Source organism: Vidua chalybeata, chromosome 3 (assembly GCF_026979565.1).
Source record: "Vidua chalybeata isolate OUT-0048 chromosome 3, bVidCha1 merged haplotype, whole genome shotgun sequence".
Lineage (NCBI taxonomy): Eukaryota > Metazoa > Chordata > Aves > Passeriformes > Viduidae > Vidua > Vidua chalybeata.
In genome coordinates this window covers 31,752,444-31,779,655 of record NC_071532.1, presented here as the reverse complement: position 1 = coordinate 31,779,655, position 27,212 = coordinate 31,752,444, and the positions used below count along the sequence as shown (strand labels likewise).

At 46.0% G+C, this 27,212-nt stretch overlaps 1 protein-coding gene across 1 annotated transcript in view; it reads left to right on the top strand.

Moving 5' to 3' along the window:
- The first annotated feature begins 1,912 nt into the window (after positions 1 to 1,912).
- PARP1 (poly(ADP-ribose) polymerase 1) overlaps positions 1,913 to 27,212 on the top strand; it is a 30,928-nt gene continuing 5,628 nt past the window's right edge. The window contains exons 1-17 of the mRNA XM_053939190.1: positions 1,913 to 2,045; positions 5,890 to 6,052; positions 6,562 to 6,680; positions 7,416 to 7,630; positions 12,946 to 13,042; positions 14,470 to 14,586; positions 16,072 to 16,248; positions 16,671 to 16,812; positions 18,352 to 18,492; positions 19,195 to 19,437; positions 20,381 to 20,449; positions 21,173 to 21,305; positions 22,481 to 22,676; positions 23,957 to 24,085; positions 25,453 to 25,536; positions 26,340 to 26,462; positions 26,917 to 27,045. Of these exons, the coding sequence (XP_053795165.1) occupies positions 1,926 to 2,045; positions 5,890 to 6,052; positions 6,562 to 6,680; positions 7,416 to 7,630; positions 12,946 to 13,042; positions 14,470 to 14,586; positions 16,072 to 16,248; positions 16,671 to 16,812; positions 18,352 to 18,492; positions 19,195 to 19,437; positions 20,381 to 20,449; positions 21,173 to 21,305; positions 22,481 to 22,676; positions 23,957 to 24,085; positions 25,453 to 25,536; positions 26,340 to 26,462; positions 26,917 to 27,045 (2,397 nt within the window). The 5' untranslated portion in view covers positions 1,913 to 1,925. The remainder of the gene's footprint in view (positions 2,046 to 5,889; positions 6,053 to 6,561; positions 6,681 to 7,415; positions 7,631 to 12,945; positions 13,043 to 14,469; positions 14,587 to 16,071; positions 16,249 to 16,670; positions 16,813 to 18,351; positions 18,493 to 19,194; positions 19,438 to 20,380; positions 20,450 to 21,172; positions 21,306 to 22,480; positions 22,677 to 23,956; positions 24,086 to 25,452; positions 25,537 to 26,339; positions 26,463 to 26,916; positions 27,046 to 27,212) is intronic.

Sequence of the window (27,212 nt, the reverse complement as noted above, 5' to 3'; positions counted from 1 at the left end):
TGTGAATGTCTGTGTACTGCTTTTCATGACATCCTACAGATCCTCTGCAAGCTGTCTAGGCTGCAAGCTGCAGAGCAGCATTTTAGTGTTTGGACAGGGCTGCCTTTCTTAGGAGTGAAAAGTGGCCCCAGCCAGAGGAAACACCAACAAGCACTCATTTATCTTTTGCTCAAACACTATAAATAAATAACATGTAAACAAAAGAGGGTTTTTTTCAGAGAAACTGGATAAATCCTTGGAAGAAAAATTCCCCCCAGGATAATGGCATGCAGGAAATCCCTGAGCCACAAATCTCATGAGGCTGGGAAATATTTGGAAGTTCAAGCAGAGGTTGTTTGGCCTTTCTTATGTCAGCTCCTAACAGAGGCAGAATCAGGGTTAAAGAGGCCATTGATTTCACTCTTCCCAGTCAAGCCTTAATTGTTTATTTGCTTTCCTCCTGGATGCCCTTGGATGGAGCAGGATGGCAGCAGTTCTGTTGAACGGGGTGAATGCCACTCCACACATCTTTGCTGGTCACCTTCAAACAGGGCGAACCCCTTGGCAAACACGCCAGGCAGAGTGACAGGCAACCCACCATGTCATTCAGATGAACTCCCCTACGTTTTCTTCCCACTTTTCCCCAGGGTGGGACCAAAGTGATCTGTCTCTGAACCACTGGTGTCTGGGCCAAGAACTCCTGGAAGGAGTGATCAGCAAGAGCGAAGATTCCGCTGTGTGGAGCACCTGGCTGTCTGTGTGCTCGCAGCACCATCTAGTGCTTCGCAGAGATTGCTTTTCCTCCTTCCCCAAATCCGCAGTGATGTACTCAGGACCCATCCTGTCCTCCCGGGCACGCCGATAGTCCCAGCCTGGTGGGGGGCTCGCAGTGAAAGTAAACCCTGCACAGCACACGTGTGACAGCCCGGAGAAGGACAGCACAGGATAAAAGGTGTGTCAGCATCTCAGGTTTGCTGAGATGCTGGTGTGCACCTCTGAGTGACACCTGCGAGCTGCCTGAAGCCCACCCGGGGCTGCATATGCTGCCTCAGTTGAACCCTGATTTCAGAATCTCTGTAAAATTAATGACAAATACTTGGCGAGGGTTTGGAGTAACTTCAGTGCTCTCCTCTGCCTTCCTCCAGGGAAGCTGCAGAGCCAATGCTCTCTGCTGATAGTAGAGGATAATTATCTACTGTGAGTAGGAAAAAAAAAAAAAAATCCAGGTTTTATTTATCAAACCGCTCTTCTTTGATTTTGTCAGCAGCCCCACTGTTATCCCCAGGGGCTGGAGGAAACAGAACGACAGAATTGTCAAGGTCGGAAGGGACCTTTGGAGATCACCAGTCCAACCCCCTGCCCAGGCAGGGTCACCTGGAGCGGGTGACACAGGAGCGGGTCCAGGTGGGTTTTGGCTGTCTCCAGAGAGGGACTCCACGACCTCCCTGCGCAGCTGTTCCAGTGCTCTGCCACCCTCGTGTAAAGCAGCTCTTGCTCAGGGCGGGGGGGAAATTCTCGTGTTTTAGTTTGCGGCCATCGTTCCTCGTCCTGTCGCTGGACACCACCGGAACGCCCGCCTGGAAGTGGCATCACGAGGCCAGTATTTGTCTGTGGGAGAGCTGCTGAGCTCAGGTTCTCCCAAGAGGCGGGAGCCCGCTCTGTGTCGCTCGGGTGCGGGACAGGGAAGCGGGGTGAAGCGGGGGGTGGCGGTGGGACCCGAACCCGCGCCCCTTAGGGCGCAGCACGAGATGCGCCGCCGCGCCCGCCTCCCATTGATACACGGGAGGAACCTCCAGGCATGCGCAATCAATGCCCGAGCGGAAGATCCGCCCGGCCGGCGAGGCGGGGGTGCGCGCTCGGCGCTCGGCTGGCCCTGCCGCGGGCGGGGTCGCGGCGGGCGCGCGGCGCGGGGCGGGGGCGCGGCGGCGGGAGCGGGAGCGGCGGCGATGGCGGAGCCGGCGGAGAAGCTGTACCGGGCCGAGTATGCCAAGAGCGGCCGCGCCTCCTGCAAGAAGTGCGGCGAGAGCATCGCCAAGGATTCGCTGCGCCTGGCGCTCATGGTGCAGGTACCGCGTGGCGGGGGGCGGGCTGATCCGGCCGGTCCGCTCGGTACCGCCGGCGGTGGGGCCAGCCCGGGGCTCCGCTCCCTCCGCGGTGTTCCGGAGCCGCTCGGCCGCGCCTTTCGCTGCTGCGGGGGCGAGCGCAGCCTATTTTTAACAGAGGCGCAGTGTGTCCGCAGAGCGCCGGTGCCCGGGGCAGCCCTGCCCGCAGCGCTCCCCGGGCGGGGGGAGCCGCTTCCCCCGCTCCCGCGGGCTGCAGGGGCGGCTGGAGCCGAATCGGTGCAAAGTTCACCGTTCGTGGCCGTGGCGGGGCCGGGGGGCGGCCCGCGGGCGCGCACAGAGGCGCTTTGTTGCCGTCCGGGGAGCGAGGCGAGCTCCGCGGCTCGGCTTTTCCGTGCCCCGGAAAGCGTCTGCCGCTCGCAGCGCTCGATGTCGGCGCCGGGGAATCCCCGCTCGGTGCGCGCTTTGCATACGAGACAGAGGAGCTGCGGCCCGAAAGCTGTGAGAGGTCTGGGGCAGCCCCGGGGGCCGCAGGATGAGCGGCCGGGCCCGCGGGGTCTCGCTGAGCTGGCTGGCACATAGCAGGCGTGAGCCGGCTGAGCCGCAATTGGCGAACGGGCTGCGGAGGCACGGTTTGCTCTCCGCCGCCCTCATGCTATTATTTGCCTTTTGGGGAAGAGACTGCTCGGCTTACTTTTGGAAGGAACGGAAGAGCTCCGTCCTGTTTTGGGGGCTGGGAGCTGTGCGCGGACCCGGCATCCCTGCCTGCTGCGGGAGGATGCGGAGGGAATCGCCGCTCCGCACGGGAGGCACACGCCGCTGTCCTGGGAGGGGGGACTCTGTCCCCGCTGGCTGCATCAGGGCAGAGGGGAGGGGGCGCCTGCAGCCTGCTGGGGACGGGCTGAGTCTGGGGGTGTTGCTGTGAAAAGTAAGCAAAGGCATACGTGTGCGTGTCTACGGAAGGCGAGAAAGGACGTAGCAGCGCAAAGCCCTGCGCATGGATGGAGGGATGGGTGGGTGGATGGTGGGAGCTGTGGCTCCCGGCCGCCCGAGGAGCCGGGTCTGGAGGATGTAGCTCGCTTGTGCCCCTGGGAGAGGCTCCGCTTGTACGAGGCGGGGAGGAAGGGCCCGGTCCCCCCCTCGCCCTGGCTGCCGGGCGGGGCTGGCAGGTCTGCCGGGGTTGGAGGCAAAGCTGCTGTCCCGGAGGGGAAATACCTGCCTCTGCCTTTGTTCCCCAGAGCCTCCTCCCCCTGGGGAAGATGCGGGACCGTGCGGTGCCAAGCTGCAGCGTTTGCTCGCACGTGTTCCTGCTGCCTGTCCTTTTGTCTCCCCCGCTGCACTCAGCGCTGGAGCTGCTCCTCCTCCCCTGCTCCGGCTGCTGCTCCTCGGCTTCCTCACGTTTGTTACCCCTTCCTGTCTTGCCTAGCAGTTGAGGTTGATGCGAGGCGGGTTGCCCTTCTTCAGTGCTGGGGGGCAGGAGTTGTGTTCTGGTTCTCTAGGGTTTGGTTTATGGAGTGAGCTCCTGGAGACCGACATTCCTCATAGAGCCACTGCCTTTCATTGCCAGACATATCCCCAGAACTGCCGGTCTTACACCAAACATTTGTATTTTTATTTATTTTCTCCACAACCTCTTGAATTTGCTTGCTCTTTCCTCTGCTAGTTCTTGTACCATCAGAGCACACCCTGCTGCTGAGCGTCGTGCTGTAAATGCCTGAATTTCACCAGAGCACGCGGGTCCCTTACTTTTTCCAGGGAAATCCCCTGTAGAGCAGTCTCTCTGCCAGCGTCAGTGCATCGAGCTCTTCTGCAAATTGTGCTGAAGAAATCAAAGGGAGATACAGACCAAGACCTTAGTTGTGTCTGCTGTAACTTTGCTTTTGTTTTGGTTCCTCAAGTGAAGAGCTCTGAATGACAGTGGGATTCTGGGTGCTTGGCACAGGCCAGGCACCCAGGCCCTGCAGAACCGGCACAGCTTTGTCTTTTGCTTCCAGCTGGAACTGAGTGGTTTCTGTTATCTGAACGTGCACTATGAAAGTGAATTGGTCTCTTTTTTCCTTAGTTTGTTTAGGAAACTATGGTCTAGAGATAGGTGAGCTGAGAGAAGTTGTTTAAACAAGGCCCAGCTTGCCTAGAGGTTTCATTTTCCACACAGAGAAGAGTCTGAAACTCCATGTTGAGGAGATTACTCACTGCTTGTATTGTTGTCTTAAAGATTGAGCTAGCTCTGCTCCCTTTTGTACTCCCCAGTGCCTTGTGCCCTCAAAGCCTTTGTGTTGGGAGCAGCCCTGGGTCCTCCTGCAAAACTCTAGACACAAGCCCAGAGGTGTCCATGTTGCAGTGCCAAAATCACATGTGACTTACAGACACATTGAGAGCAACTGCAGGGTGGCTGCGGTGGTGCTGTGAGGGTAACTGGGTATCCAGTCTTGGCTTGTGGGAAAAGCCCATCTGGAAATAAAAATGTCCTCTTACAGTTTGGTAGATGGTTGGTTGTAGTTTGGGCTCTCAGCTCTCCTGGTTCTATGCTGTGGTCTTTGAAGCCCTTGCCTTTTCCTTCCTGCTCATGCACAATGCTCTGCTGTTGTTTTGACTTGGAGCTCTCCCTCCTGTTAGTGAGTGACACGTGGAAGGCTTTCCTAGGTCGTTAGTTCTGTATCATCAGTAATAGTAATTATACCACACTTAGTACTATTAGTACAGCAGCTGTTTGTGTGTGTTATTTGGAGCCAAACCACTGTACAGTTATTTTGCTTGATGGGTAACCGGAGCGATGCCAGGATGGTACCTACTGTGTCTGAGTTTTAAACAAGTTGGGTACTTGCAAAACAAGTGCTTGGTGTGGGGCAGGGAACTCTGGAGCTGCACTTCAGGGAGGATTTGGGTGATGCTTCTGTCCTGATAACAGGATCATGGAATAGTTTGGTCTGAAAGGGACCCTGAAGATCATTGAGTTCCAACCCTCTGCACTGGGCAGGGATGCCCCCCACTAGATCAGGTTGTTCAGAGCCCCATCTAACCTGGCCTTGAACACTTCCAGGGATGGGGCATCCACAGCTTCTCTGGGCAACCTTTCCCAGTGCCTCACCACCCTATCACTACAAGCCCTTGTGAAAACTCCCTCTTCACCTTTCTTGTAGGCCCATTTCAGGTATTGGAAAGTGCTGTAAGACAGCCCTGGAGCCTTCTGCAGGCTGAACATCCCAAACTCTCTCAGCCTGTCTTTACAGCAGAGGTTCTTCAACCCTCTGATCATCTTTGTGGCCTCCTGTTGACCTCTGATGCAGAACTTTAATTGGGCTCTGGTGTTTCCCTTGAATTTTGTCTCTACCTTCTGCAGGCCACTCAGGAGTTTCCTCAGGCCACAATCCTTGAGGCCACAATCCTTGGAGGTGCCCTTCTTATCTTGTGCCTGCCATGGATTCTCCAGTATATAGACTGTTTACTTGAGAAGTGGCTCTCAAAGGGATTGTGGAGTGAGGCCAGCAGCCTTTTGTGCTGCACAGTCTCGCAGGGGCTGGTGCAGCCATGCTGAGGTTGTGACCTTTTTTTTTCAGTAAAACAGATGGACTGAGCAGCAGGGTGATGAACTGGTTAAGCTAGCTAAATGCTCCTTCCATGTCTATCCCCTTTGGGAACATTTCTCCAGCAGCTTGTCTGTCTTATTAGATTTTCTTCTTAGACTAAATAGTCCTAAATAGTATCCATCTCTTGATTTAAAGAAAAATAAAAAGAAGAAATGTGTGTTTACCCAGGTACTCATTTTTTATCTTGGGCTTTGTTTTGTTTTGGTTTTCCCCTTGATTCTGCTTGAATTGTTTCATCTTGGCCTAATGTGCTTTTTTGCTAGTCACCCATGTTTGATGGCAAAGTCCCTCACTGGCACCACTACAGCTGCTTCTGGAAGCGGGCTCGAATTGTGTCCCACGCAGACATTGATGGCTTCCCTGAGCTTCGCTGGGAAGATCAGGAGAAAATCAAGAAAGCTATTGAAACTGGAGGTCCTGGAGGAGGTAGGCAGAAGCCTCACGGTGTTTGGAGGTTCTGGAACTTTGCTCTCTTCTGTTGTGCTGTTATTATGGTGATTTGATGTCCATGTTGCTTCAGCAAGTGATGTCAGAAGAATTGTTGCGATGTCTCCACACTCCAGGGCTAGGATGCTCACAGTATTATCCAGCATGTTAAATCAGTGAGGAGAAAAAGCCAAGTCAGTTGGCAGATATATTGAAAAACACTTCTTGTTATCATGATTGGTGTATTTAGTTTTCAGTTCTTTAATGTTAACAGATGCTGTTGTACTCTGTTTTCTTAACGGTACCTTCAGTTCAGTGCATGGTTATGTTGACTCTTTGGTGCTTTTGCGCATGGACTGCTTGTTTTACTCTCTATTCAAATTCTGGACAAATGAGTGGCTGGAACCCAAGAAGTTTATTAATGCAGACTGCTAACAATCTGGGACAGAGAATAAGAAAATAAGGGAATGCATATTAAAGCTGAATTCTGTATTTGCTTTGTTCTCCAGGTAAAGGAGGGGAACAGGAAGGAGGTGGTAAAGCTGAGAAGAGCCTAAATGACTTTGCTGCAGAGTATGCCAAGTCTAACAGAAGTACTTGCAAAGGCTGTGAGCAGAAAATAGAAAAGGTAAAGAAGTTTTCCATCTCATGTTTTCTCTCACCAGTTTCAATTCAAACAGTGGCTTTTATAATTGTTTCCTGTCTGTCCTGCATATGGAAAGCACTTGCAGAGCTGCATTTCTGTGTCTGAGGAGCAGCTGTGTCCTGGACAGCTGACAGTAAAGGCATCCCTCAGGCACAGTAGCCTCAGTTTCAAGCCTGGTGATCCCTCCTTTCACTTGGGTCTTAGAGCAGGCTGGGAATGCTGCTCACCAGCATTTCAGTGGCAAGAGAGTCACCACTAACTGCAGCTTTTCTTGCTTGTTGCTGCCCTGCAGAGCATCTGCCTGTTGGACATCTGAAAGGTAATTTGCAGTAAGACAGGATAAGATCGTATCAGCATTGATGTTTGAGTGATAGGGACATAAAGTTAATTTTGAGATGTGCCTTTATGAGGCTTGTTCATGTGAGTTTTACTTGGTAAGCTTACTGGAAATTGGAATAAAGACAACAGGATTATCCAGTTTAAATGGATTTTGAACAGAAAACTGCCTTAAAAGGTGACTTTTTCAACCTAGCAAGAGTACATGAAAATGGTAGAGGAACTGTGTTGAAAGGGTTTGAACAGGAGCTGCAGACTTTGATAGGGGAACTGTTACTGCTTTATGGGTTTTTAGGAAGCATCATGTTGGTAACTTGTTAACATCCTGCTCCTTCCATAGTGGCCTAAAAATTGCTCCTGTGTCACTTTAATCTACCTCAGGGCCAGATCCGGATTTCCAAGAAGATGGTGCATCCTGAAAAGCCGCAGCTGGGAATGATAGATAACTGGTACCACCCGGACTGCTTTGTGAGCCGCCGAGCAGAGCTGGGCTTCCTCCCGGCCTACGGGGCCACCCAGCTCCTGGGCTTCAGCATCTTGAAAGCTGAAGATAAAGAAACTCTGAAGAAGCAGCTCCCAGCTACCAAGAGTGAAGGGTAGGTAGTTAGTGTAAGAAATTGTGTTGTCTGGAGGAGCCATTGTCTTTAAATACATCCATGATAAATGTTGTGGGATATTGTTGTCTCTGTTAGAAGAATATTGGTCATAGGAAGGTTTGGTCCTTCCTGTGACCTCAGGCAGATGACATCAGACGTTCCCTGTCCCTGGGAACCTGCAGTCCAGTTGCCCCCTGTGACTGCCTTGAGGAAATGCAGAGACCTGCAGCTGTGACTTGGAGGGCTGATACAGGGCTTTCAACCATAAAATAATGCTTGTGTAGTACAAATGGATACTGGGCCCTGCATCTCCTTGTGTGATACTGTTATCAGTGATGGTTTCTCTGCTCAAACCACTTGTTAGGGAATTGATTTGACATCTTTTATCTATGAGCTGCTGAAGTGTGACAGGCACTGAATCTGATAATGGTGTTTATTGGCCATGTAGTGCTTACACTTGGATGCTTTTGTTTGCTGAATCTTTTATAGTATGTCTGAAATTTCATTGCCTTGCATTGAGATTTTCAGTGGAGGCTCTTGACAGAACTTGTACTGACAGAGAAGTGTTTCCAGGTGACTTGCTAGCTTTGTGAATCTTTTTTAATGAAGGCTTCTGTTACTTGTTCTTGAAATGACTTTGCCTGGAGTCATGCTTCATAACACAAACCAGTGTTGTATTGTCCCCTTGAAGGAAGGAACATTAGGTATTTCTGGATCCTACAGATAAGGAAGATCTTGTCATTGGAAAGCATTGGGCTTCTCTGTGTACATTTTAGAATGAATTCAACTTTGCTTTTGCAAAGATTCACCATGAAAATGTCCAGTGAGGCTGATGTCTGTTCTGAGAAGCTATGGCCATGTTGCAGCAGTGCAGTCTTTGTCAGTATTGGTCCTTGATGTGTGTTGTGCGCAGTTCCTTGGCAAGCCATTGCTCCAGAAGCATTTGGCAGTGCTGTGGGGAGAGTCCTGCAGCACCCCAGGATGGAGGCTTTGGCCAGAGCCCTGTCAGGTTCTGTTCTGTTCACCTCGCTCAACTGAACTGGCAGAGACCAAGAGGAGATGTGTGCATCTGTTGGGCAGCCTGCTGTCTTTCCATTCAGGGATTTTACCTCTGTGTGCATTGCTTAGTGTAAGCAGAATGCTTTTAATGCATTTTAATGCACTTACAAGTTTTAAAGTAATCCTTTGCTTTTTGTGCTGAGATGTGAGTTCTGCTTTGTCCTAGAACAGAGACTTTAATGGGGTTATTTGTAGTTTTCTCCCATGTTCTCAGCAAAGCTCTAGAGATTTGACTGTGTAAGTGCTTCTCTTGTCTGCCCTGGCTCTGCTTTTCTGGGCCACTTCTGGGATGCTATGCAAAATATGAAGGCTTTGTAAAGAAAGGCCACAAAGTAGTTTGCCAAGTCACTGTGTAAATAAAGGCCTAGAATTGCAGTGGAAAAAAGCTTGCACTGGTGATGTAGGGTAATGTGAACCAGAACCTCACTCCAGAAAAGCAGCAGGATGTCTCATCTTTCCTGCTTTCTAAGCACTTCCTGAACAAGCTCCTCAGCCGTGAAGTTGCTGGCTGGCTCTTATGTTCCACTACCTTCTGCTCTTTGGGCTGTGCTTGAGCCAAGGGTGGTAAGGGTCAGTTGGAAAAATCGTTGCCTGTCAAACAAACAGAATGGGTGAGAGTGTAAATAAACAGCCTGAGTGGAGGAGTGTGGTGTGCTAACTATCTGCTGGTTTTGCTGCCAAGAAAGCACAGGAGTTATGGAGAAGCCAAAGGAAGACCACTCCAGAAACCTGAATGAGATGCAGTTACCTCGGATAATTCACCTTGTGCATTTGATCAGATAACAGAAATTAACAAGAGAAATTACAGCCTCTTGCAGAAATTATATTAAAGTACCTGTTGTAAGTAAGGTTATCAAAATTATCTTTAAAGATATTTCTAAATATGCTGCATTCAAATTGTATCCTGACTGAGAAGTCTGTGCAATTCAGATGTGACACATCCAAATTCAGGTGCTGCTACTGCATGTCCAGCCCATACTTCGAGGACAATCTCAGACTTGGAGACTGCCCTGTCAGCCCTTTGTGCAAAAGTGGCATTGAGACGTGCCTTTTTCAGATGGGAGAGGTGAGGTGTTGAGCAGGGCTACAAAGAATAAGTTGGAAAATCCTTTCCTTATGAAGACCAAATATGGGAGGATTTACTGCAAGGATCCTGCCTCTTTTCCTCAGCCAGTTCTGGGTGAAACATGCAACCCTCCCTTGGGCTATGGGCTGTCCTGCCTAAGCACTAACACTTTGTAGACCTGGGAAAGGAGGCTCTTGTGTCCTTGCCTGCAGCTTCTCTGTGGAAAGAATGCCTGTGTGTTGGTGTAGGAAATGCAGTAGCAGCTTATGAGCTCCTTTTAACAGTATTTCTTTGGTAGTGTGTGTTTTGTCCTCCTGCTCTGAGCTGTAATACTTCCTGTATTTTCTGCCTCACTTGTTTAGATGGAATTGCTGCCCAGGTCAGGAGTAAAGTGTCACTCTGGAGATGTCATGCAGCACTGGATTAGCTGCAGAGGTGACCTGAGGCAAATGCTAAGTGCTCAGGTCACTGACAGTCTGGCAGTGCTTCACAGGGAGGAGGTGAAAAAAGGAGTTCTTGTTCCTCCCTGCGTGGGCTTCTTGTTTTATCCAGGTTTGTTGTGACTGTCCTTTCCACCTTTTCCTTGTAGGGAGGGGAAGAGGCGAATGTGAAAAATAGAGTAGATGGTCAGGAAGGGCCAGGCCACAGTGGGACAGCTCACTTCCCTCTTCATCTCCTCTGAAGTTGGAATAAATCTTTTGTGGCCTCAGTGAAGATGAGAAGTGGTTTGCATTGCCTGGGAAATACCAGTCCTTGCAGGCAAGCTATTGGGCTGTACCTGTCGGAGGTGGAAGGCTGTCCCTTCCCCAGCAGGAGAAAGGGTATATGCAGTAGCACCCCACTGCTGTGGGCAACACATGGTTTTGTGGCCCAAGGATGGAAGATCCTTGTGTGTGTGTTCTTAATTTGTGTCAATGAGGGTGTAGTTTACAGATTGTTCTAAAATGTGCTTCTTTGGGAAGCTGCAAGATGAAGTCAGTTTTGCCATTCTCTTCTCCAGGCTGTATAAAATGATTGGTGTTTGCTTTAGCCTTGGGCACGAAAGAGAAGGTGGTGACCAATAGCTTTATGCCTCCCTGCAGTTGGGATGATCCCTCCCACTCCATGGTTTGTTCCAGTGGCTGGAGCAGGTACAGTAATCACTCTGTACAGCAACTGCTGTCCCCTTGACTGTGAGGAGAAGCTGCCAAAAGAGTGAGTGGCTGCTGGAATTTGGACGCATTCCCTGGGTCACGGGGTCTCTCAGTAGAGTGATCACCTTCCAGTGGCTGCTGTGCTGGACTTGCTCCCTTAGGAGACAAGTTACATTGTGGGAGTGAGTGCTGGCTTGCTGGAGGCAGCCTGACTGTCAGGCACTGCAGATACACAGGGCTGGGCACCCCTACCCCTTCTAAGCACTGACATCATTAATCCCTGGTTTGGAAGGTGCAGCAGAATGCTTTGCACTCAGGCTGGTAAGTTTTTCACAGATTCTGTTGTGTACCCCTGACTCTGTTAAAACTTAGGGAAGTCATTGTCCTCTTGATAGGGCTCAGTGGATGCTCTGGTCTTGCTCCCAGGAGGGGCTGCAGCCAAGGAGGAGAGAGGACTTGCTTGGCCTGGGGACTTTTGGGGGCACTGCTGTGTGTGTGCTGGAGCCAGTCCTGCCACACTGGTTGCCATTTGCCTGATTGAGAATACAGGGTGAAGTTTTTCTCAAACAGTTGCTGGCAGCACAGTGTGGCTGTTTTCCCCCACCACGTGGCAGGGAGATGTACAGCATAGCCCCTGCTCACTGATGGCACCTGGCAGGGACACAGCTGGAAGATGAGATCTTCTGCCAAACCAGTCCCTCAAAGTGCTCTGAACTATGGTTTGGTCAGAGGTGCTAATGGTGGGCTGTTGTGGCCACTGCAAATCAAGTGAACAAAGCCCAGTTTTAGGGCCAGGAGAGTTACTAGAAGGTACAGGTCTCATGCAGGAGTCTCTGGGAGGAGAGTACCTCCTGACATCCTCTTGAAGCAGCTTTATAGCTGTCATACAGAGTTAGTCTTAATGGGAGCAAAGTCCTAGAAAGAGAACTGTTTAAAACTGTAACTAGGAGAGCAATCAGAAATGTCAACTTCATGACTTAACCCTCAGCCACAGCTTACAAAGTTGTGAGAGGCTTTCTTAAAAAGAGAACTGGCTGATGTTTCATAGCAGAAAGCATCTCTGTCAAAATGGAGTGTGTGATCCAAGCTGTGTTCATGCTCTGCCTCGAGTTGCAGGGCCATCCTGTCTCAGCCGGGATAGAATTTCCCTTGGCATCCTCACAAGGAGAACACACTCCAGGCAGATGAAGGGGATGACATGACTCTGGAAACATAAATGATCTTCTTCTGAGGTCCCTTGTCACTCTGAAGTCTGACAAAAACCCCCCAGTTTTCATTTGGCTTTCTTTTTCTAGTCTTTCTTGAGCAGTGTTTCCTGTAACTTCTCCCTTCAGCTCTAAGGCCTAGCAAATAGCAATAAATTTCCACCTATGCAACTCCCAACAGTATGTCACAAACCCACTGTGAGCCTGGAAGTATTTTCCAATGCTTGCACCTGAAACTTGTGCAACAATGCTTGCACTGAAATTTTCCAGAAACTTGCACCTGCTTGGTTTCAGAGGCCTGACTTAATTCCAGTCTGAAGAGGAATTAGGTGAGAAATACCTAGTTTCCCAGTGTGTTAACTCATTAAAGTTACTGTGTTTGCTCTCCTTTATTTCAGTGTGGACTATCTAAGCCGATCAAACTGTTGATTCAGGTGAAAGACGCTGTGGTCTTTTAACCTGCATTACTACACCTCCCCAGATTTGGAGAGCTGTTCAGTGATCCTTAGGTATGCCTTTGGTGTATAGATGAATAGATGAGATGAATGTAGATGAATATGCCTGAGAGTGTTGCAGTCTTTCACGTGCTCTTCTCTCACACCACACGGTTACCCCGTGGAAAACCTCTAAGTATACCTGACCTGATTGAGGCAGATGACATTGCAGAGCCAAGTTCGGGTCTGTAATCCAGCACTGAGGAATTTGAAAAATGGATTTGCCTGCCAAAACCGAGGATATTCATGCCTCTGCAGATACTGGCAGTCAGTAATCTGAGCTCTGGTAACTGCTGGACAGCCATTTCAACAACTTCCTTTCATGTGTGTGTGGTTTTGTTTTGTTTTTCTCTATTAGAAAGAGAAAAGGAGAAGAGGTAGATGGCAACGTGACTGCAAAAAAGAAGCAGAAAAAAGAAAAAGAGAAAGAAACAAAGCAGCAGAAACAGCTGAAGGTGAGTTTTAGCTGCTCACAACCTAAGAACTGCTTTGTTGGGAGAGTGCAGTGTCAGGCAGTAACTGAAGAGCCTCCAGAGAAGGCAGTACCTTGTGCCCAGAGAGAGCAGTGGCAGCACAGACAGTCCTTGTGTCCTGGCACAGGAGGTGCCCTGTCACTGAGGCTTTGCTGAGGGCAATTCACCCTGCCCCTTTCTCTCGAAAGACAGGAAGGATGTTCTCTAGGACTTGGGCTTATTGGATTTAAAGAGATTAGGTTAAATGCCTTTTTTCTGAGAGACTGGTTCTGTGCTCCTTCCTGTATCATCTGGCTGTGGTGGCTGGAGCTTGGAGCCCGAGCACTATTGCAGAAGAGTTTGGAAAACAATAAATAGGTCATTGTAAAAATTAAACAGAGATAAAGTGTGCAACTAGATTAATAAAAAATCAAATCTTTTTCACCCTCTGGGGAGATGTGTTCAGTTCGTGGGTACAGATTGTGATTGATCTCAGCTTTCTATCTGTCACTTTTTAGAATGTTGTGGGAAGAATCCCTAGCAGAGTTTCAGGATTTTTTTATTTATTGAAAGTTCCCAAAGGAAAAAAAAACTAACAATCTGTCTTTGCTGCAACTGAGGTCTTAATGGAGCTGTATTAAAATGCTGGCTCTGGCTTTGTACAAGTTTTTTTTTTTGTTGTTGTGCGGCAGCACCATAATTTTCAAAAAATATATTTTCAAGGTTTTGCTGCTGCAGTGCAGTTGTTCAGGACAAATTGAGGCACTTTATAGATTAGGGTTAACTTTGGGTTCACTTTTTTTAACAGCATTTCATTAAGCATGATCATTAACATGGAAAATGATACCACTTTTACCCAGTAAACCACTTCTTGCAGGGCAGACTATATTTTTCACTGTAGCCAGTGGATAACATTCAGAAACTATTAGAGATATTTTAGGATGCTACTTTGCTTCCCAACCCTTTCAAGTTTTGTAGAAAAGCCCAAAAGAATATGCATGCTTCTCCACACTGCTGCAGGTGTCTGATCTGGTAGAAGTTCATCTAATGCTTAGTTATCTTAAAAAAAGAACAGTGGCAATCAGCAATTCTGATTTTTTTTTTTTTTTAATGGAAGGCTCAAATGCAGCTACATCCCCACTGTTCTCAGTGTCAGCTAGGTAGGTGAAATTTACAAAGAATGTTGAGATCTTACTAAGTAAGGGCACTGACATTTGAAGGGTATGACTCTAAGGGTCTGTTTTAGGTGTTTGGTAGAAGGTGTGACTCTCCCTTTTGGTAAAGTTACTGGTTCTTGGAGCTCTTAATCTCACAATCTATGTTTAAGATAACATGGACTTGCTAAAACCTTGTGCACATACTGCAGTTTGAGGAGTGTTCTTTGCTACTTGCAGTCGATTGCTTTCTAAGCTGCTGGGTTTTGTCAACAGGAGCAGACAGAGCTGATCTGGGGCATCAAGGATGAGCTGAGGAAGGTCTGCTCTACCAATGACCTAAAAGAGCTGCTGATTGCCAACAAGCAGGAGGTCCCCTCAGGGGAGAATGCCGTGAGTTTGGTTGTAGTTGCTCTGCATGTGTGCGGGGTCTTGGAATTGGTGAAGCTGACCTGACCCAATATTGCTGCAAGGTCCACAAGTCTGAAGAATGTTCCTAACGTAACACTTAAGAAAGAAATTTGGTGCAAAGCTCAGTCCTGCTGTCCCAGGACTCTGGTATTGCTGTTAAACTTGCTTGTGAAGGGTGGTGTGGTGGCGAGTGATGCTGAATTCAGCATCTTTGTCCTAGTGTAGTGCCTTTATTCTGCTGTGCTCAAAGTGGTCTGTATTTTTTTATGGTGCTGACTCTTCATGAGCAGGTTAGTTAAGGCACTTCACATTGCCTCCTTCAACTGTTAAATCATGCAAAATTAAGCAAAAATTGTATAAATTCCGAGTTTCTTTTCTAAAAAGAGTCAATTTTGATCTATGTAATTTGTGAAAGTCTGCTCTCTTTCAGAGCCACATACTGCTTTAAATATTTGTATTTATCAAGACTCTTTGTAGAGTGTGGGCTGGTGTATGGGAAGTGTCTAGACTCAAAATGGATATGGAATACTCTTAGGCAGGAAAACCTGGACTTGTCTGAGCCTACTTTCCCACCTACCTACTCATGTGCTCAGATGCAGTAGCTCGTCTTCTCCCTGGCTGTTCTGGCATGGCAGCCTGGTCAGGTGCTGTGTGGTAGGTTTGTTCTCCTGAACCACATGATTATAGAATGGGTTGGATTGGAAGAGACTCCAAAGATCATCTCTTTCCAAACCCCCTGCCATGGGCAGGGATACCACCCCCCTAGGTCAGGCTGCTCAAAGCCCCATCCAACCCAGTCTTGAACACTTCTAAGGATGGAGAATCCACAGCTCCTCTGGGTAACCTGTTCCAGTGCCTCACCACCCTCAGAGTGAAGAATTTATTCCTAATATCTAATGTAAATTTGCCTTCTTTCAGTTTAAAGTCATTGTCCTGTCACTACATGGCGTTGTAAAGTGCCTCACCGCTCTCTTGTAGACCCTGTTTAGATTCTGGAAGGTCTTGCAAGAAGACCTGGAGACCTTTTCTCCAGGCTGCACAATCCCATATCTCAGCTTGTCGTCATAGGAGAGATGCTCAAACCCTCTGGTCATTTTTGCAGCCCTCCTTTGGCCTCACTTCTGCAGGTCCATGTCCTTGCTCTGGTGGGAGCCCCAGATCTGAGTCCAGCTCTCTAGGTGGTGTCTCTTGAGAGTGGAGCAGATGGGGAGAATCACCTCCCTCTTCCTGGAGAGGAGAGACTGAGCCAGGGGTGTGAGCAGGAGGAACCTTGTGCCATGCCTCTGAGGCATCATATATCCATCAGTGCAGCTGCAATGCATGGTTTATGTTCAGAGTGTGTGTGACATGCTGGAAAGGTCTGTGCCAGCAGCCTGGCAGTTAAGTTCTTGTGCAGCCCAGGGTAACACTGTGTGTGCTTCCAGCCTCCTCCTGCCATGACCTGCTCTGTGTTCTTTGTTGCTTTAGATCTTGGACCGAGTAGCAGACGGGATGGCCTTTGGAGCTCTGCTGCCCTGTGAGGAGTGCAAGGGGCAGTTTGTGTTCAAGAGTGATGCTTATTACTGTTCAGGGGATATCACTGCCTGGACCAAGTGTGTGGCTAAAACACAGACTCCCAACAGGAAAGACTGGGTAATCCCAAAGGTGAGTGTTTACTGCATATTTGACGTTCTGAAGCACATTTCTGAGCTGACTGAACAAGCAGCAGTCAGTGCAGGATGCCAGAGAGCAGAGTGTGCTGCAGCACTGAGCAGCTGTGACAGCGGGCAAGTCCTGTGACAGCCACATCCCTTCAGGAGCAGGCAGCTAATGCAAAAATAAATCATATTTCTTCCAGTAACATTAAATTGAAAGAGACATTGTTGATTTGATTTGAAACTCATCATTTGCCCTCTTCCAGCTTTGTTTTTTCAGTCAGTAAAGTGGGGTTTTGTCCACTTTAGCGTGAATCAAAATAATTTCCAAGATGTGCAATAAATTCCAACATCTGGCTAGCATTCAATTTATCCTTTAAATCTTACAGTAATATTTGTTGGTTTTAAATTGTTTATGCTTCCATCCCACAGGAGTTCCGGGAAATTCCTTACCTGAAGAAATTTAAATGTAAGAAGCAGGACAGGGTGTTCCCTCCAGATGCTGCGACTGTGAACTCGGCACCTCCTCCTTCCGCATCTGCTCCTTTGTCAGAGACTGTGTCTGCACCCAGAGGTAAGTGTCTGGCTGGGCATACATTGGTGGAGTTCAGGATGATGTTCAGGCTGGCATTCCCAGCCAGACAAATCTGCCACCATCAACAGTCCCACTGGTCTCCTGCTCTTGAGCAGGCAGAGCTCTCCTGATAAAAAAGCATCTCATGTGCTTTATCTTCCCAGCACAGGTAGGCCCTGAGTTGTCTGGGGTCATGGGCTTGAGGTTCTGTTATTTACCCAAAGATAATTTTGAGTGTTTCTTGATTGTGAGGAAATTATGTGTATGCAGTGAATCAGAAATGTAAAGGCTGATGTTGCAAATTGTGTCTCAGGGGAGACCTGCTTCAAAATGCCACCTCACTTCGTTTCTTGGGGACCATCCAGGGATGTCCGTGCTGCCAGATATTCCACATGAATTTAGGTTTTGAGGGCAAGAGGGTTTTTCAGGGGTTTGTTTTGTTTCTAAATCATCTACTGAGATTTAGCCTTACTGATCACTGGCTCCCCTTATGCACTATAGATATGCTGTCTCCACCTAGCAAAAGGCTGAACTTAAGAAACTCCCTGTAGGTTGCTGGAACAAGTTGCATGCTTTGGTGATAAAGCCTGTCTGTTAAGAACTATGCTGACTTCTTTCTTACTCAGCCTTTCTAGTTCTGGCCATAATTTTGGGTGCAGGGCATTACTGTAACTTGGTTAAAAAGATGGGAGTAATTCTCCACAGTTAATTTCAGCCAGATCATGTTATTTTAGCAATGAAGACAAAGTAACCCAGGTCTTATTTTTGATTAGCAATTGATTCCAGCCCCAGTGTCCCCTGAAAGTAAACTCAAAAGGTTGACCAGATTTAAAGCCAGGTTGCTTTGTTTGCTAGCAACTAAACTAATCTGTGTTGAGGGGAGAAGAGGAAGCACAACCCTCAGCTGGTCAAATAGAGTTGATAGCATTTATCTTATAGCAGTGCAAATATGCTCTTAGGCACTTGCCATGTCCTGGACCAGCCTGAATTGCAATGTGATGGAGCCTCAGATGGTTACCAGATTGCTCCTGACTTCTTATGGGGTTTGCATGGTAGAGCCTTGTACTGTCTGTAAGATCAAGACTGGAACAGTGTTGCTTGAGAGATAATTCTCTCTGCAGCCCCTCAAAGAAAAAATTCCTTTTGTAAAGGCAGGAGCTTTCATGTGACAGTGAATTTCTCCTATGCTATCTAGGCATTAAAAGAAAAGGGAAGCAGAGCACAGTCCCTAGTAGCACAATGCTGAAAGAAGACTGATTCTTCTTAGTTAACAAAACAAACCAAGAAAAGGGAAATATGCCTACATACCATTTCCCTGTCTTCCATCCCTTCTGTTTGTTGGCAGCTGCTGAGCTTTGTTCCCTTTCCTCTGGGAAGGGGAACTCCCTCCTGCTTGCTTAGCACAGGTCAGACCTGCTTGGTCCCTCATCTCCCTGCCAGCTGAGCTGATTGTACAGCAAGGGGGTGCTGTCACTTTGTGCTTGGTGTTTGTCCAGGGACTCTGTGCCTGTGGCTAATGTGTCATTTCCAAACCTTTAGACAAACCACTGACCAACGTGAAGATCCTGGTTGTTGGGAAGCTGTCAAAGAACAAGGAGGAGGTGAAAAGCATTGTGGAGGACCTGGGAGGAAAGATGACCACAACAGCTAACAAGGCCACCCTGTGCATCAGCACCCAGAGTGAGCAGCCATGCTGTGGTTACTGGTAGCAGTGGTAATAGAGCTGAGCAGATTACAGAGGACACTTGTCCTCAGAGCTGTCTGGGGATCAGTGTTTGGATTAGGGGGAGTGTTTTGTGTGCACACATGGCCTGAGTGTGCTTGGAAAAGTAGACAGATGTGTGCTGTTTGAGTATTGCTTATCCAGCAAGTTAACCTGGCAGGCTTTGCCTTAAGGCTCTCATGGGTCAGTGGCAGCTGGGGTTTGTGTGCAGACCATGGTGGTGTGCAAGGCACCTTTGTTGGGATGAGAGGTGCTGAGGGCTGTGTCCATGCTTGTCTTGGAGAATCCCCAGAGCTGACTGTGGGGCACTTGTTTGCTCTGCTGACAGCTTAGAGTCTGCTCTTGCTCTGTGTTGGAGCTGTGCAAACTGACTGCAGAGGTGGGAGATCTACTCCCATCCATCAGAAAGTGCAGCTGAGATTTGGGAAAGGGAGATTTGGACCAGCCAGGTAGAACAGGAGTGTTCCTGCTCTAGCCCAAGCTGTATCTTTAAACCAAGGAGGAGCTTGGCTCTCCAAAGAACATGGTGAATCCAAAATGTAGTGGAATTGTGTTTTCACAAAGTGTTACAGAGCCCTGAATCATGGCCAGAGACAGAGGCTGAGGTCTAAAACCTCATGGATGCATTTTTTTCTCCCCTTTCTATCCTGCCTCTGCAGAGGATGTGGAGAAAATGAGCAAGAAGATGGAAGAAGTGAAGGAGGCCAAAGTCCGTGTGGTCTCAGAGGCATTTCTTCAGGATGTGAAATCTTCTAGCAAGGATTTCCAGGAGCTTGTGTCTCTCCATGCCCTTTCACCTTGGGGTGCAGAGGTGAAAATGGAGCACGAGGAAATGGCTGTGGATGGGAAGAGCAGCAAACCCCCAAGCACAAAGAGTGCTGGGAAGGTCAAAGAAGAACAAGGTGAGGAACAAAACGGTTATTTCTCCACAGGCCTGTTCAGTACTGTGCATGCACAAAGCAAACCTGGGTATGGTCTGTCCTTACCCTTTCCTTGAATTTTCTGCCTTTTTTTTTTCTCATGATAAGTTTATATAATGGGCCTCAGGGCAAGACTTAGCAGTCTCCTGAGCTGGCTCTTGTTCCCCATACTTCAGTCTGCCTGGGCTCCCTGCCATCAGTCCAGTCTCTTCCTCATAAAACATCAGCTTCACTGTCAGTTTGGGTTAGTGTTGCAGCTCCAAGGAGGTCCTGGGACACCAAAATGACAGACACTACTCAGGGAGTGTTGGCAAGTGAGAAAATACTGAGGTCCAGAGCACTGAGTCTCTGTAATACTTGATTTAGAACATAATATTGTTGTAACAGTGTGAAAATATTGATGGCATTGCTCACCAGTGCCATAGAGAGCTTGCATTATTAACCCTGGATGGGGAACAAAACCATCACATTTGCTCACTTCTCTTCAGAACCTGTTCTCTGTGTCCTCCAAGTGGAGGTTTCTGTCATACAGTTGGGTGTGTTATTGCCACACTGTCTCACCACAGTAGCATCCCCTGGGAATCTAAATACTCCCCATGCCCTGTGAGGTTTTTAAATCTCACTTTCACATTTGTGGTTGCCTTTATCTGAAAATGAAAAATGACATGGTCCACCCCTTGGGGCCAGGAGAAAAGAAATAGGTAGATAGAATCGGGGGAAATGTAATTTCTCAGTTGGTGGGTTGGGGGCTGTGATTTGGCTGCTAGAGCTAGGTTAAAAAAAAGCCACTGAAGTCCGTGTGCTCATATACTGGGAATCTGCTTCACCTTAGAGTGATAATTATGCAAATTAAGATTTTTAAGGGTGATTCAAGTCAGACTGTGTTGCTCACCTAAAAAAAAAAATTAACTGTCTTTCACTGCAGGACCTAGCAAGTCTGAAAAGAAAATGAAGTTAACAGTGAAGGGTGGAGCAGCAGTAGACCCTGATTCCGGTGAGTGATAACAGTGCCAGTGCCTGTGCCTGCACCACCCACAGTCTTCAGAATGTGTGATGGTTTGCAGAAGGGTTTTTCTGTGAAAGGATGAGGGTTCCATAAAGGAGCATGAATTTTTAAACCTTTGATAGCAAAGTTAAAGGAAGCATATTGATTGACATCCAAGGCTGAATATTCCAGGATTTTCTAGTGCAGCTTTCTTCAGAAGGACCAGTTAAACTAAGGCGTGCACCTTGTTCAGCTTTAGGATCTCCTGTCAGTGGAGTGAGTAAAGGCCCAGCTAGCAGAGGACACGGGTTTGGCATAAGCACCTACTCTCCAAACCTGTGGTGCGTGGATGTTCTGACAGTTTGTACTGTATCCAAGGCCAGCCTTTGGTTTTCAGTCCATTTGCTAATGTGACACCTGCAGAGCTGCTTCCTTCAGCTGCTCACATGGCATTAGATCCTCGATTTTTAGATCATCCTCTATCAAAGGTTACAGTTTTTTTTCCTCTAGTTAGGATTGATATTCACTCCAGTTTATCTAAAGGTGTATGCTCACAATTCATTAAAAGGAAAACATGCTCCAAGTAATTTTGAATGAGCTTGTGGTCACTGTTTTTGCAGTATTTTTGTTGAATCACACTGCTGCAGGAAACATTTGGATGAGTGCAAATGCAGGAAGGAGAGCTAAAACAGTAACCTCCTCCTCTGTGTTCTAATTTTTTCTTCTCTGCAGGTTTGGAGGATTCTGCTCATGTCTTTGAAAAAGGTGGGAAAATTTTCAGTGCGACCCTGGGACTAGTAGATATTGTGAAAGGAACAAATTCCTATTATAAGCTGCAGCTGCTAGAGGATGACAGAGAGAACAGGTGAGTTTAATTTTCCCTCTAAATACTTCCATTCACTTTTTTCTAATAAATACTGGATTTCTGACACTCCAAAAGCCAAGTGTGAATAAAATGTCTTTGGGGAGATAACAGATTGGTTACTTGAAGAAAAAAAAAAAACTACAACACAAATTAAAAAAAAAACCCAAACCAAAACTAAAATAACTCCTCCAAACCTACCAAACAAGCCACCCATGGAGAAATCTCTGCTCTGCATGGAGACATTCCTTGTGGGTGGTGACAAAACCTAAGGTGGGTTTTTTTTTTTTCTCCATATTCTCTAACTTACTGTTGTCTTCTAATCACAGAGCTATCACCTTGGGAACCAAAACCAGATTCTGGCTGTTCTACCACAGTATTAGCCTGAGTTGTGTGCCCTGAAGTATAACAAAATGCATGAAATAGTCAGGAGCTGATCATGTGTTTAGCTTTCCAGTGTCATTGGGTACATGGCAGAGCTGTCCACTGATTGCATTGCTGATTAGATTAAGAGATTGAGAAGGTTCTTTAAAATAAAACTGCCCCTGCCAAACACATAAGTGACACAGAAATCCAGGGTAGCAATGACTGTGGTTCAGCTCCAAATTTACCATATTTTTAATAAGCTTTTGTTCCTGTCTCATTTGTGTGAGGTTGTATCAAGTCTGAGATTCAGTACGTGGAGGGATGTCAGTGCCTGCATTTCATACCTGACATATTGGAAAGGTTGATTGATTGTATTCCCATAAATACTACAGAAGCTCACCCAAGGTGCTGTCAGCAGTACAAACAAATATTTGATTTACTTCTGGTTTCTCTAAAATACTGAACTCTGGGGCCTGAGGCTTAAAGATGCTTTGTCTTTGTTTTTCAAATATATGACCCCTATAGTCTGAAGATTTGTATTTGCAAAACATGAAGACTGAAGAGATGTTAGCCTCTCTTTTCCTGCTGTGCACCCATTTATCCTCAGGGCTGTGGTTCTGATGTGTTAAAACTGGGCATTTTTCATGCCAGTTCTTGGATATAGGGTGATTCCCCTGTTGATTTCCCACCATGAAAAAATTGTAGAAATTCTTTTCACACTCTGATGGAGAGTGTGTTCCATAAAATTAATGGTATGGAAATAGCATTGGAGTAGCTGATGCCTGTTCTTTTCTCCCATTCCATTTCTCCAGATACTGGGTGTTCCGATCCTGGGGCCGGGTGGGCACTGTAATCGGCAGTAACAAGCTGGAGCAGATGCCATCAAAAGAAGATGCCGTTGAACACTTCCTGAATTTGTATGAAGAGAAAACTGGCAATTCTTGGCATTCGAAGAACTTCACTAAATATCCCAAAAAATTCTACCCACTGGAAATAGATTACGGACAGGTAACCCTGAAACTCCACCTGTCCCAGGTGGAGCACTGCTGAGATTCCCTGTGTCACTGTTCTGTTCTGCGTGCTCTTGGATCACTTGCACTTAACAAACCAGGGGAATAAAAATGCAGATGTTGCATCTTCTCTCTGCTACAGGGGAAAGCTGTAGATCAAGGAGTGCCATCCATTAAAATAGAGCTGTTGGGAAACTAGAGTTTTCTGTTATCAAATCTGATATCCCTTGAACGCTTGTTCCTATTTACTCTGTAACTTTAAGGATATTAATTTGTACTTTGTCCAGCAGTCAGTTCACAGACATCTTGTCTGAAAACTCAATTTTTTTAAATTTTAAAATAGATGCTTCTCATCTGTCTGCTGCCTCCAAAATCCTCCCAAATGCTGTAGCAACTCCAATGCAATATTCCACTTAGTGTGCATACTGAGCAGGCTTAGAAAGAAATTATTCACTGCCAGTAAGATTTGTCTTTTTAGACAGCTAAAATAAATAAGAATTCTCTTCCTTCTTTCCAGTGGGGGTTTGTGTGTTTATTTAAGGGCATACTTGTTACCTGAACTATTTTCAGACTAAATAGTTAAATGCTATTATATGTGCCGGAGCACATATTTTCAAGACATTGTGTTATTCTGTGGCCAAATTAATGGATGTCATCTTCCAGTGCAAAGCACTCAAAGCTTGGCTTTAATTCTGGAAGTTTGAATATTGCAGTGGCAAAGTGTCTATCTCAGTGTAATGTACAGTGTTACTCAAAGCACCTGGCTGATGATTTATTTGTGTAATGCTCTCTCCATGAAGGCATCAAGATGGTATTATGGCAAATTGATGATTCCTGTACACATCTATGGCAGTTTTTATTACAAAAACTTGGTGAAACTAGTTATTACGTCTGTTTTGTCATAAAATCAGCAAAGTAAACAGTCATTTTTTCATGTGAAAGTCTCTATGCAGCAGAAAGCTTGCAGAAAAAGTAATTAATAGTTGCTTGAAGTGAAGCAGCAATGCAAAGAGAGTTCCTATTCCCTTAATTCTACTTTCTGCTTAATTTTTACAGTGCCATCTCTTGAAATAGTATCTACCAAATTACTGAATAGGTGTTGTTTTAAGACCATTTTGTTCCAGAATGTCAGAGCAATGTCCCACGCTCCCCATGAACTTCAGGCTAGTCATAGTATGCACACACTAAATTGGTTTTGAGTTGTTGCCATGGCAGCCAGCCTGTTACTTTTTAATTCTTTGTGATTTTGCTAATTCTGATACTATTTTTACCTTCCAGGATGAAGAAGCTGTCAGGAAACTGACAGTAGGTGCTGGGACAAAATCAAAACTCCCTAAGCCAATCCAGGATCTTATTAAAATGATCTTTGATGTGGAGAGCATGAAGAAAGCAATGGTGGAATTTGAGGTGACTACACACATTCATGTTTCTCCCTTCTAACCTACCATCATACTTTCACAAACAGAAGCAAGTTCTTTGTAATCCAGAGTGCTTCATACTTCCCAAAAGCCAGTGTGAGTTTTAGATCTGTCTTAAAATAAAAGCAGAGCTAATAACAACATAACACAGATTGGTACAGGTGGTACTCAGCAAGAGAGTATTGGCCCCAAAAGTTTGGGAGCTACAAATCTATTGCAGATTGGTTTTCATTAGATTATTAATATTGTTTTTGTGCCTCTCGTGTCCACAAGACATGATCAGTTTTGAGACCTGTCTTCTCTCTTGCAGCTCATCTTGGCTTTTCTTGGTATCTGGCTTTATCTACACTTAGCTGTCGCTAAAGGTGAAAGTTCTCCTAAGCCCAATACAGGGCATACAATCTCCATGCAAAATCAATTCAGGGCTTTCACCTCAGTCTGTATGGCTTGGAAGAGCCTTGTGAATTCATCTTGTAGAGAAGATACATACAGCTGGGTTTCCTAGCTCCATAGTGGATAAATAATGAGGGACTTAGCCAGACAGTATGTGATAGTCATGGTTTCATGGGATCTTCTGTCCATGAGCTAAACCTTAAATCCATCAACTTCAGTGAAAACTAGTTTACTCTGCAGAGTGTATGGTGAGTACTGTCAAGAGTCTAGAGGGCATATGTATGATCTTTCTAAAAGACTCCAGTGGGCTTGATTTTTGTTGAACATTTTTGCATTCAAGTGGTCCTTTAACAATATAGCATTTTCCAATACTCTCCCAACATCCATCAATACACAAAGAAAACCAACATTAAATTAAATCAGTGGATAAATGCAGGCAACCAAGACATTGCTTTTAACTTAGTTGAGGAGTTTTGGCTCATTTTTCATGAATATGAAGCACCTTACAGTATCTTTGCATTTGACCCTTGATAATTGTAGGGTAAAGTTGGAAGAGAGTGTCTGGATTGTACCTAGACACAGATGACCTCATGAACAAGAATTAGTTCTCTTTCCTTCCTTCAGTTTACTGCTTTGCCAGCCTTAAGTATATGGTTACTTAACTGATTAAGGAATGCATCTGACACCAGGTTGATATTAAACTTCATGCCAGATACTTAATATCCTATTTTTTGTGTTGCCCTAGCATGTGTGCTTAGCGTCCTATTGCAGTATTCCTTTCGTTATAGGATGTCCTCTCAATGGTGTGTCCTTCTGTCATAATTCCTCAATCCACAGAGTCTAAACTGTTTTGTTGGTCAGTCCTATTATCATGGAGAAATTAGTTCTCTAGAAACCAGAGAGAGAATGCTGCAGTGGTTTAAAAGTAGTGAAAATTTGGTTTAATACTTACATCTTTATCAGATTGACTTGCAGAAGATGCCATTGGGAAAACTGAGCAAGCGACAGATCCAGAGTGCATACTCCATCCTGAATGAGGTTCAGCAGGTGAGCATAAAAGAGATGTTAGAGCAAAAAGGGAATTCAGAAGTTGTTCTGGGCTCAGTGGGGTGAATGCTGAGCTCTGCTTTCTGTCTCTCTGGGGAAGAGGATATGGCTTCCATGGGTAACCAGTTAGTTCTCTTCATTGTTGTATCAGTGTAGGCAGTACTTGTGTCTTCAGCATTTTTGTAGCCCAAACTTTAGGCCATGGCAAACATAAATGGCAGCTGAGCAAATGAAGTTGGTGCCTTGATCTAGTAGTGAGTTTGTGTTTCTACCCCAGAGAAGTCTGTCAGAGGATGAGAATAAAGGTTAAGTTGACACAGGAAAGTGTCTGGTTTGATAACGTTGCTGTATTTACACGTCATGATCTGAACCATTCCAGAATCACTACGTGGTATTGCCTTTACAGATTGCAAAAATGTACCAGCATAACCCATGTTTTTTTGTCACGGGCTCCCTGGCAAAGCATAGATATAGGAATTTTTTCAGTTGCTAGATTAGACCAGACCCTTGACAAGGATATGCACTACTTAAATGTCCTGAAGGCTTTATTTTGTCCTCTGGAAACATAATTCCCATTGAATTTTTCTCATACACAGTTCTATGTATTTCTGTGCAGATACTGTGACTTGCTACATGCAAGACAATTAAATGGAATTGTTCTTTTTAGTCCTGTGAGAGTTTCAGCATAAACACTATTTGCATTGCTGCTCCTATGTTAGTCCCTAAGTATCTTGTATGTTTTTATTGCAATGGAGACTTAGTCTTACTCAGTAATTTTCTTCGGTGCTTGTTGTCTTGTCTAGGCAGTTTCTGACAGTGGTTCAGAATCCCAGATTTTGGATCTCTCCAACCGCTTCTATACACTAATTCCTCATGACTTTGGGATGAAGAAGCCACCTCTCCTAAATAACTTGGAATACATTCAGGTATTGATTGTTATTTGCAGGCAACAGGTCTTAATGTCAGACATCTAACATAGAGAATATGTGAGGTTTAACACTTACTTGACCTCATAAAAGCAGAGGTTAAAGCATAAAAACCTCACAAGCTAAAAGACGATCTAAAGAAAAACAAGTTTAACCTCATGCTTTCATGAGGTTAAATTTTTCTTCAGAATATCTTCTTTGTTTATGTGCATGTGTCTGTGTAAATACATATATGCATAAGGTATTAGAAAATAGAGATGTTATGGATATATATGTGTGTATATTTTAATATATTTGGGTGGGTATATATATTTAAACACAGTGTTGTTGTGTTATTAGATGGCACCATGTGGCCAGTGATTGTCAGACACTTTTTTAATTTGGGATATCCCAGACTTATTCTGAACATGTCAAAGGCCTAAGTAACATAATATTACCTGTTTCAATTCTTCAGGCTAAAGTGCAGATGTTGGACAACTTGCTTGATATTGAGGTTGCTTATAGCCTTCTCAGAGGTGGAAATGAAGATGGAGATAAAGACCCAATTGACATCAACTATGAAAAACTTAAAACAGATATTAAGGTAAAGAAAATAAAAGGCAATGAGTGGCTGTGAATACAAGCTGATGTCCTGTTAGTTTGGAGTAAAATAAATCATCCAAACTGTAACTGGACAGATACATGGAACTGATGTGGGTTAAGGAACTGGAGCATGTGTTCAGAGAGATGCAGAAAGAGCTGAGCTGTTTT